Genomic DNA, 11677 nt, shown 5'->3' with positions numbered 1-11677 from the left:
CATACACACATTTTTTAAAAATCGCATATTAAGAAATAGAGTATTGTAACACTTCCGGCTTCCGGAAATCGTTCGCAACAGCTTAATATTTATACATAAAATGGTCCACCTCACATTAATGGTTTAAAATAAACGTAGCGGAGTAAATACCACTTTAAAAACAAAACAAATACAAAGATATTACTGACAGTACGCTTTTACATCACTGCCTGTTTCAGATTCATGCATATTTTAATAGAAAAAAAAATAGAAATTCAAATAGAAATTAAATAGAAATATTTATTAGTACAATGAATTTTTAAAAATAAACCGAATAGCAATGTTTGACGCTATTCAAAATAAAATCTTTTGCATTGTTTAAATAAAACAATTATTTTTCTCACTTTAATTAATTTTATAGTTTTTCATGGAATTGCCCAAATATGTTACTCTTGAAATTACGTAATACATATGTAATCTTTAAAAGTTTTCTTTCTAAGTTTCCCAACAAAGTGTAATACTAAATTACTTTGTTCAAAATTGTTATCGAAACACCTTTGACGTTTCAAGCATTAAATGTTAGATCAAAGCTTATGTTTATAATATTTTCTATAAATGACGTCACGCTTTTTTGACGATTTTTCTCCCCCCCCCCCCTCTTCTCCGTCACACATCATCACAAAAAGCCAGACCCCCCCCCCCTAAAATGACGTCACACCTCAGCCTACAACCCACCCCCCTCTAAAAATTGCAGTTTAATTTTTTGTAAAACATCGAAATTTTTCCAAAAACTTAACTGAACTTTGTCAAAAGAGTATTTTAATCAATTCCTATTACAATTTATTAAACCAGTTTTCTAAAACGAGAAACAACGTCTAAAATACGTTTTCTAACATTGCTGTTTATGTGACGTTGCACCATCTGAACCCCCCCCCCCCCTTCCCCCTCATCACACACCGTCACAAAATATTGGGCCCCTCTCCCCGATACGAGTGTCACGTCATTTATGGACGACCCCTTAACACACGTATTTCAAGTTTGTATATTTTTAAACGTTTGTGTGTCTTAAACTTCACCCCTTCTCTCATTCTCTTTCTCTCTCTTTCTCTCTGTATATATATATATATATATATATAAATATATATATATATTTAAACGCACTATGTTTTCCCTTTGTAAATAACTTTTTTTTCGTTTAGGAGTGAATTCAATATTTCTCAACTGGTGGCCAAGAGTACACTTTACATATACCAATCTGCAAGTGAATCAACATCTGACTTATATTAATCACTGGGTTACGATGTTATACTTATTTAGTGAATACAATTCCCTTATAGATGTATCCATACTCACACATTCTGAAACAATACTCTTTCAAAAGCAATTTGATACCATTCAGTATAGGCCTATTTATAGTGAACGATTTCAACAGAATTATTCTGCATTCGAGAACGACATGTTCATTTCTATACAAGGTGATAAATGTGTTGCTTCAGAATACGCATGCAAAAATATAGGTAAGTGGTTGATTATGCATTTTAAACATATGTATCGTCTTATCTTTATATTTAGACTTAAAGTTGAAATAAAACACCCTACAATGTCTTTTTTTTAAAATTATATTTTAATTTAAGGATAAAATATTGCTTACCTTCAAATCCTATACCTGAATGAATTCGTGTAACCATTTGGTGGTATGTTCGCTCGAACAATTGTAGTCCAAGCATTTTGTTTTGATATAAATGACATAATTTATGGGTGGAAATAACCGTCACGATTACCAAAAGTTTGTTTTTTAGTGGTTTGCATAAATTCAAACTTAATTTAAATTTATTTGAAAGCATCATTAGAAACGATAATTCGTTTTTAAATTTTACAATTATAAAGCTAGCAATAATGTTAATGTGTATAGCAGTTTATTAATTTTTTTTTACATAATTTACATCGGCTATTTGTTAAAATCAACTGTAATCAATATTAATACAAATTTTAACTTACATTTATGTAAATAAAATAGGGGGTGGTGATTCACAAATATTAATATTTTCTAATGCATTTCAATAAACTTAATGTACAAAAGTGGTTATGGTTATGTAGACGGTTTAATGCCAAATGCATGTGGAAAGTTTTAGTCTTGTATGTCAAAGCATTCCAGAGCCTTGGCGATTTGAATGGTGAATTTTGCGTAAAAATGCAAAGTTGAGAAAACATGAAATTAAGTGTGGAAAATAGTACTGTACGGTTTCTCTTACAGAATAAAAATGAAAGACAAATAGTTTTACGTGGAAGAACCATTTGACTAAAAATACATGTTGATTTTCTTTGTAAGTTTCAGATAGAGTTTTAATATAAGCAGAAACAATCTATACAAGATGACGAGCGTTCATGACAATTATATATGATCTATCATATTCATCAAGTATTATGCTAAGCGCAACTATTATTTGACCAAATTAAGTTCTGTTTGTTAGTCGGTCTTCTTAATTCAATACAAGGTCTATTCTTACTTAAATTGTAGCGTACACAAGTTTATTGCCTCTTAATAGTCTACTACACAATCCTGGGTACAGCGCTTGAGATAGGACACGCCCATCCTCCCCCCCTCCCACTACCTACTGCTGGATGGTGCGTGAAGAGCCGATGTGCCGTAGATTACCAATGTTCATTCAACCGTGAATAACACTTCCGTGTAGATAGGGTAAAGCTCTATGCTTCTGTATAGGGTCTAAGTAAATTCTTATCAGCTTTCCCATCTTGTATTACATTGGATGTTAGTAAACCCTACACATAGCGAAGTCCATACACATTAGCACATGTGTCTGTGAGGGTGGGAATTTTAAGATGCGAAACGAATGAATCCAACAACACACAGTTCAAGTTCAACTATAATTGTTCTTTATTAAAATGATATATATGTTCAAGTTTTCTACCTAACTGATCTACACTGTACTATTTACTTCTACTACTGACTGTTCATACCACATACTACCTACTACTACGCACTCCCATGACCAATCCTAACACTAACCAACTGTTCCGTAGCTCTGCAAATTACAACCGTCTCTAACCACTACCTAACACCTTCTCTCCTCGCTAGCTACCTCTCAACTCCTGGCCTATCGCTCTACTGACCCACGCCTCAGTGGTCAGCTGACCGTCCCACGTGACCGGTCAGCCCTGTGCGCCCATTGGCCTCTCTAACCAACCAACTAGGCCTATAGTCTGTTTCTGCTAACCTATATCTGCTAAACATGTCTGACGTAATCTTGCGTCATCACAGTGTCGTTTACAGTCCGATGTAAAGACTGACGAGCCCTTTCAAGCCTATCACATAATGATGTAACAAGATTTTAAACTGGTCGTTGGTTGAAAGGCGATAAGGGGATGAAGGGGATGGGCGTGGTACATTCTTCAAACTGACAAACATGTCCATGACGCATTGTTTCAGCTTACTATAAAGCGTACCAAACAGTGTTTAATAGTGTTCCAATGACAATCAACAGTACACTTCTTTGCAAAGTTTAAATTATTAACCTAAATGTTGTATAATTTTAAAACAACAAATAGAAGAGTGTATGCAAATAAAGTAAACAAACGAAGACGGGATTGTTTTCTTTATCTTGATACAAATAGGCTGCCTAGCCCATGTACCATGTTTCACGTCGCAATAAAATGATAACCCTTGGCTGTAGAAGTTTGAAATGTTCGGGTTAGATAGTTAAAAGATGTTAAAACCGAATTAAGAAATAAAATGTTATGAGCAGAAAGTCACGTTTATCGAAAACATGTGTATCTTAAATCTTAAGTTACACACGACTTACAATGTGTAGCCCATATAATATTTTTTATACACTTGTGTAATTTTATATTTTTAAAAATACATTTCACTTTCTCTACCAGTTGATAAATTGTTAAAATGTGAGCTGCCTACACTCCAGAACAACTATAATACTTTTGATCTAACTTTGACATGTCGAACTAAAACATATTCGTCGTTATCCATGTGGAAGTTTGAGGACCCTAATGTAGCAGGACGGGTAATAAAAATGTTTCAATTTGTTTATTTAAAAAGTAAAGTTCCTTATATGAACATGACGGTCCATGAAACAAGAGAAATAAAAGTTCACCTGTTTCAGTGACCTCGGCATATGAAGGGATAGTGTGCTCAGCGCTGTGTCTAGTGGCCCCTACTTTCACGAACGTGAGTCAGGCACCCATCACAGCTGGGTGTATTCAGGGACATTCTGACTTAAACATTTATTCGATCTCAAGACTTTTGGGTTCAGTAGTCTAGCGCTCTACCGCTAGGCTTCCCGTAGTTATCAACTGCCCTTGATAGGAAAACGGTTAACGAACTATTAAATTTGGCTAGCTTCTTACAAGCCCTATGTCCTTTGAGAGTTAAGTAAAAAGACTTTCAATAAGGACACCATTCAAATATTTACCTAATAATCTATGTGATAATATTTCTCGTTTTAGTTGGTTGATGAATCAAATAAAGAAGACAACGGTTCATTCATTCATACCTGGGTTTGGCGACTATCAAGACAGAATTCAACAATCGAAACTTTTTACAACCTGACATTTTCAATAGAAATTGATGAATTTTCGTTGCTAGCAAGCGACTGTGTAGAATTACCTCCCAATCAGAAAGAAAGTAATAATTTTCGGTAGCATAAATTAGCGAAAAATCAGTTTTTAGACAATTGTAGAAAATAAGATGTTTATTAAAATATTTTTTAAATTCCTTTCTAATTTACAGTTAACGTTATTTTTATTTTTAAGGACAAAGAAAAATAAACATTTATTTATTAGTTTGTTTCTGGACATTATTATACTTTTCTCGTGTAACCAATTCATCTATAATATATTCTCCAGATCCCCCAAACGTGAGTCTGTCAGCTGACTGTCCAAGAGGTCCAGGAGTTAAAAACGGCTACATCAGACGTGGGACAACAGCTGAGTGTGGCTGTGTTGTGTCGAGCTCAGATAAAACTTACTCTACAATTAGATGGTACAGAACAAACAATCGGCCAGTTTCCTTAACAGGCGAATCAGTTCTAACCATTGACTCCAGGGGAAATGGTAAGTTTTAAATGCTTTGCTCTAACTTGGTATTTTGTTTCTTGTATATATTTATAACTATATCGAATTTGTTCGGTATAATGCTTTGTAAATATCGATCTAAAAAATATACATTATTACTGTGGTTTCGAAAAATAAATAAGTAATTTCAGTATAACAATGCTAATTAGAATTACATCAAAACTTATTTTTTTATTTAAACGTTTTGAAATTAATTTTTAAAATTACTAGTAAAAACGTGTGTGTAAATTTGACTTTCAATTACTTTAAGCTTAAATTATAAATTGTAACAGTTTTTCTGATATATTTCTAATAACTCAGAGACCAAACAGGCATACATTTGTCGAGCAACTTCAGTATCCGGTTTAGTGACTGATGTACATTTTGTGGCTAGATTTTACTGTAAGTTGCAATTTAGTACGTTTTACTACCAGGTTTATTATATAGGCTACCTATTGAAACAAGGCATTCGATTTCTTTAAATGTTGAATTATATTTATCTTACGATGTAATAAAAGCCTTTAGTTTTTTGTTTTAGCAGTTTATTTTAGATGAATAATATAACATGTTTAGATGGACCAGACGTTGTCAAGTTTACAGTAAACAATACCATTTCCATGAACGTAAGTGTTGGTGCCATTGTTGTGTTTTACTGTGAAGTAGAAGGAGAACCTTCTGCTAAAGCCTTGATCAATGGCAGCGGTCTTGGACAGGTGAAAGAAATCCAATCTAACACGTCAGTCTTGGAGCTGGTTCTAGAAGATCTACAATGTGAAGACTCGGGACGATATTTTTGTATGGGAGTCAATGGCTTTGAGGATAGCGGGACGATGGATCACAAACTTGTGGATGTTAATATTGAGTGTATGTTCATTTTATTAAGTGTAAACATTAATTGCATTCAATTGCAAGCAACTCAACTGATATGTTTTTGGTATAGTCTAGTATAAATAACACCGTACCTATATTTTAAAATTATTTTTGCATTACTTTTAAACTTACACTTAATTTATATTTTAGGTCAGCTGACAGTAAGAAACCCAAAACCGAAAGCAGTTTTATCTGTATATTTTCAGGTGTACTAAAAATAAGATATCCACCACCGGAAGTCCCCGTTGTCCGCGTGTCACGTGACAAAAACACAGTGTTTACACTTGAGATTTACGGATATCCTGAGCCGACAAAATTTGGTCTAAAAATAGAATCAGGGAATTCCGTTTCTGACGTAGACAAGAAAACCTACGATATCTCGTACATCAGCACGGTGCCACCATTTGGTCTGGTCACCGTGACCTTCTATGATAAAACCACCAGGGTCATCACGACCTACATACTGAGTGTGACCAACACAGAAGGGGAGCTGAAGCTCAAGTTTGACGTCATCAATCAAGGTGTTAAGTCAAAGACTAGTAAAATAGAAAATAAAACAATGATGACAATAATAGGTTTTCTAATTGCCATCTTTGTTTAGGGTGTAAATATCTATATCACAAAAAAATTCCATCTTGCTTGTCTACTACACCCTGTTTTAGATTATTTTAAGCTCTTAACTAAATATATCTCTTTGTTATAATTTATTTGTTTAGTAAACTCTAAGTAAGAATCCATGCAATTATGTGATTGGATATGTACATAAATACACACACACACACATATATATATATATAAATATATATATATATATATATATATATATATATATATATATATATATATATATATATATATATATATATATATAGTTAGTTAGTTAGTCGTTAAATCTTTTTAATTAGAGGCTCAATGTTTGCGGGAATAGTTGGGAAATTACCAATAGACCACCCTAATACAATCTGAAAATATATGCTACCGTCTTTATATTAGTTTTTAGATTACAGTTTAAATATAAGAATTCGAATATTTACTAACGTTCTTTTTTAGATTTATTATTTGTTAAATAAAAGTATTTTATGAACTCTACTTTGATTTGATTTATTTTAATTAGAAAACTAAAGCTTCTTCTTTGAGAGAATTCATGGGCGAAATACGTGGATTACGGACGATGGATCAGAACGTAATCACTTTTATAAGTACTCATTATGCTCATGGTAATGTAACTTGAAAAGCATGTCCCTGTCATTTTCTGCAGGAGATGACCACAAACTTCACACACTATTTTCAAATTGTCCGTCTATTTCTGTACCGCGTATTTCTTTCTGAATTGAACTGATCGTAGTAATGCTCTGTTCATACATTTTACAATGCGCTTTGGGATGGCGGGGGAAAAGAAAACCCGGTGTTTTTCTATACAACAGCTGACGGCCTCCGGATAGGTTCTTTGTTGTGTAGTTTGTGGTTGGTAGTTAGACTGGCCTGGTCATAATTTCTTCATTTTCTAAAGCCACCTAAAATAAATTGAAGGTATATAAATGGTCGAGAGAGAGAGAGAGAGAGAGAGAGAGAGAGAGAGGAGAGAGAGAGAGAGAGAGAGAGAGAGAGAGAGAGAGAGATGTACATGATTAATTTATTCATATGTTTTATTTATACGAACAGAATCTGATATTTCAATACAGTTTAAAAATTCAGTTACTTTTATCAACTGATACGTTTTTGCTTTTCGATCTAGCAATATATTTAATCACACATACATAATGAATCAGCTACACTTTCTCATGGTGTGTTTAGTGTTTCACTGTGTTTATTAACTCCATATCAAAATTAAGAATAGTTTTTTTTTTTTTTTTATTTCAAAGTAAATGATCATAGTAAAAAGTCTCATAAGTTTACATGGTGGATTTTGACGCATGTATGTTAACTGTTTGCAGTCACTGTGTATCCTACATCTCGAGTAATCACCAACGGTGTAACTTGAGGTTGCGAGTTCACACTTGAGTGAACATTTCCTTTCACGGTCTGTGATCAAGAAAGTTGTTTTATATAGATCCACGACCTTTTAAACATCGCATGAACACACCCCGATTCATACAACAGTGTATAGAGCACGGCAAAACCGATGTTAGGTACGGATGGCTGGGTAGAAAGAAGTAAGGACGAATTCTTAAAATTAGAATCAGCTGTATAGACTAAATTATGTGTTGTATTATAGTTTGTGTTACACAACAAGGTACACGAGTCTTTTTTAATTTTTTAAATTTTTTTTCTCCTGTTTTGCCTGTTCTCATATATTGGCAGTGTAGAGAAATATTAAGTATTAGATCATGTTAAAAGTTGTGTGATTACTGTTATGAAGATTTGCGGATTTTCATTGAAATTTTTTTAGTTAAACGTTTGAGCTCCCATTCATACTATGGCCAACTTAGGGGGTAAAACCTGATGGTATAAAAGAAGACCAAAAAAAGGAATTATAATTAACCTGTAGACTAAACTGGCAGGTCATGAGTTGTATGTACTGAAGAGCGGAATCATATAAATCATGTACAATGAAACTACGGTCAACTGTTGAAAAAAAGTTACAAATACTTTTTATAGAAGCGCATGTTTACGTTTTGGTGCGTCTACATTTCCTCAATGGTTTCGTTAGAAACAGTCATCATGGAGTGAATCGGTATATATCTTTTATCCAAGTCATTCTAAGCCTACAACAGCTGTGCAATGAGATTTTCGGGACTTTGATTTAAACCTACAAAGGGCACATCAATTCAACCGCTAAGGAATGTGCTAGGTTGTCAAATGCCAGAGATGCTATTGCTTTTTCCTGTTTAGGTCAAAGAATTATTTTTTGCCTTCATTTTCGCCTCAGACATGTAATTTACATCGCTAGTTTACCTTTAGTATTACGGTTTTCATAATCGGCTTGTGAGGACTGATACAGATTTACAATAGTAATACTTCTTTGTAACATGCACTTTCATTCATTGAAGATATTAAACCTAATACAAAACGTAAAATTTTATAAAATGGTGATTTATTATTTCTTGGTTTCATTTTTGCTTTTTTGTTTTTCTTTAGACTTAGAAAAAGGGGCCATTATATGAAAGTGCAAAGAATATGAAAGTGCAAATTTTTTTTTTTCGCTCAACATAGTAGGCTCAAGATGTCCAAGTTTTTGTAAAGAGAACAGTGAGCGCAAAATATTTGTACATAAATTGGAAAATAACTTATTATGGCAGAGGTGTAAATAAAGGGAGACAGTCCTGGCTTCCTGACTGGCTCGGTATTTACTTGATGGCTTCCCTTTCGGGAACAAAGCGGCTAGAATACAGACAGAATAAATTCCATATGATTAGTTCTTAATATTAATGCATGAAAAAAAAATCAAATGGCATGCGTGGTGCAAAAGAAGAACAAAAGGAGGGGAGCGGACGGAGCCTTTTACCTGGCCCGGCATTACATTTTTTATCCTCATAATGAAAGGGGAGCACTTGTGATTGCATTACGGCTTGGTGTGGCTCTGAAATGTATACTGTTGTAATGATTGTGGTATTGCGTCTATTGCTTTGGCAACAATGGGTGTTTCTTGAACTTGTGTAGACAGGTTTTATTTGTTTATCGTTTCCCTTAATCAAGTGTTGTATTCGTCGCCTCGTGGTCCATAAGGTCATGATAAGGTCATGTCCTCTACGTCGCTGTTACAAGTCGGTCGCAGGAGTTTACCATTCCACGGGTTTTGCCTAGACTGTTGATGTAGTCTGTCACGTTCTATATGTAGTTGTCCTTCCCCACATAATGTCTCGGTCGTTGCTTAGCTTTGTGTGTTGTGTGCTCGTTCACTGCCGTATCGTTTTCAGTTGGGAGGGGGGGGGTTGTAACTAAGCGATATGTTGCTAACTCTGTGCTTTTTTTTGTACATGTTGGAGAGGGTGGAATAATCGTGTGGTCGCCCCTTTACCAGTCGCCTTACTGTCATCAACATCTGAGTTGTTCCGATGGCTCGTGTAACTTCTCGTGTTAAACTGAGTGAGGTGTTACGTCTACAGTTATTTATTTTGCAGAGAAAAAAAAAAGGGGGGGGGGGGGGAATGAAGTTAGGCTTCGTGTAAATGTATTTGTTTTTATTATTTCACTTTGAACGGTCTCGTTGCTATCGCCTCTTGGTCCATAAGGTCGCGTCCTCTGTACGTTGCTAGTATATGAGTGATCTCGTGAAGGCAATTGTCAATATTTGTTGATCATCTTGGAGCATGTGAGGGGTGTGGGGGAAGGGTGTAAGGGGTGGTCAGGTTGTCTACCATTTCCCAGCCGTCACAGTGGCAATCCCGTGTGTGGGGTTAATGATCGATTTAAGCCGCATTGTTGTGTAGGATTGAAGAGAGTGAACAATTTGGTAATGAAGAGAGTTATCTGTTCGTCTTCCCTGCACATTGTTTCTATATTACTAGGTCTAGAGTTACTTCGGTTGGTAGTCTTTAAAAATAAAATGTCTTTGGGAAGAGGTTTAGGTTTAGGTTTAGGTTTAGGTTTATGTTTAGGTTTAGGTTGAGGTTGAGGTTGAGGTTTAGGTTTAGGTTTAGGTTTAGGTTTAGGTTTAGGTTTAGGTTTAGGTTGAGGTTGAGGTTGAGGTTGAGGTTGAGGTTGAGGTTGAGGTTTAGGTTTAGGTTTAGGTTTAGGTTTAGGTTTAGGTTTAGGTTTAGGTTTAGGTTCAGGTTCAGGTTCAGGTTCAGGTTCAGGTTCAGGTTCAGGTTCAGGTTCAGGTTCAGGTTCAGGTTCAGGTTCAGGTTCAGGTTCAGGTTCAGGTTCAGGTTCAGGTTCAGGTTCAGGTTCAGGTTCAGGTTCAGGTTCAGGTTCAGGTTCAGGTTCAGGTTCAGGTTCAGGTTCAGGTTCAGGTTCAGGTTCAGGTTCAGGTTCAGGTTCAGGTTCAGGTTCAGGTTCAGGTTCAGGTTCAGGTTCAGGTTCAGGTTCAGGTTCAGGTTCAGGTTCAGGTTCAGGTTCAGGTTCAGGTTCAGGTTCAGGTTCAGGTTCAGGTTCAGGTTCAGGTTCAGGTTCAGGTTCAGGTTCAGGTTCAGGTTCAGGTTCAGGTTCAGGTTCAGGTTCAGGTTCAGGTTCAGGTTCAGGTTCAGGTTCAGGTTCAGGTTCAGGTTCAGGTTCAGGTTCAGGTTCAGGTTCAGGTTCAGGTTCAGGTTCAGGTTCAGGTTCAGGTTCAGGTTCAGGTTCAGGTTCAGGTTTAGGTTTAGGTTTAGGTTTAGGTTTAGGTTTAGGTTTAGGTTTAGGTTTAGGTTTAGGTTTAGGTTTAGGTTTAGGTTTAGGTTTAGGTTTAGGTTTAGGTTTAGGTTAAGTTTTAGGTGACATTTGCCTATTCATTTTGAAGGCAGTTTTACTTTTATCCACAGTGGTTTTTCTATTGTTTTACGTGCTGATTATCTTGACTCATACTAACGTTATGGAAGTTGTGTGAGAATATGTTTATTTTTCTTAACATTTATTTAGGTACCTCATCCCCTACATATATTTACATATATTTACATAGAGTTTTAACACAATGTCCCTAAAATTGTTTGCATCTGTACAAAAATGTCTTTGAAATATCTTCTAGATCAGCTGACAAGCAGGGGACCTGCAGTTTCCCCTACCAGTTAATATTGGCATGCCGACGATACGCAAAAGCATAATCTACTGGGCACACTTTAGGTCAGAGGTGTAACGACCCCTCACGGCGCCCGGAGACAAACGTTCAATT

At 35.4% G+C, this 11677-nt stretch overlaps 1 protein-coding gene across 1 annotated transcript; it reads left to right on the top strand.

Annotated features, from left to right (window-relative positions):
* Nucleotides 1–5721: 5721 nt before the first annotated feature.
* LOC131950782 (uncharacterized) lies at nucleotides 5722–6623 on the top strand. Its single transcript, XM_059312966.1, has 2 exons — nucleotides 5722–5928; nucleotides 6141–6623. The coding sequence occupies exons 1-2, from the start codon at nucleotides 5862–5864 to the stop codon at nucleotides 6533–6535; spliced, it is 462 nt and encodes a 153-aa protein (XP_059168949.1). The 5' UTR covers nucleotides 5722–5861; the 3' UTR covers nucleotides 6536–6623.
* The last annotated feature ends 5054 nt before the right edge of the window (nucleotides 6624–11677 follow it).

The sequence above is a fragment of the Physella acuta genome, unplaced genomic scaffold (assembly GCF_028476545.2).
Source record: "Physella acuta isolate Inbredline_101_S28 unplaced genomic scaffold, ASM2847654v3 ptg000778l, whole genome shotgun sequence".
Taxonomy (NCBI): Eukaryota; Metazoa; Mollusca; class Gastropoda; family Physidae; genus Physella; species Physella acuta.
The sequence above is the reverse complement of the archived record's forward strand: the minus strand, read 5'-3'. Positions and strand labels throughout refer to the sequence as shown.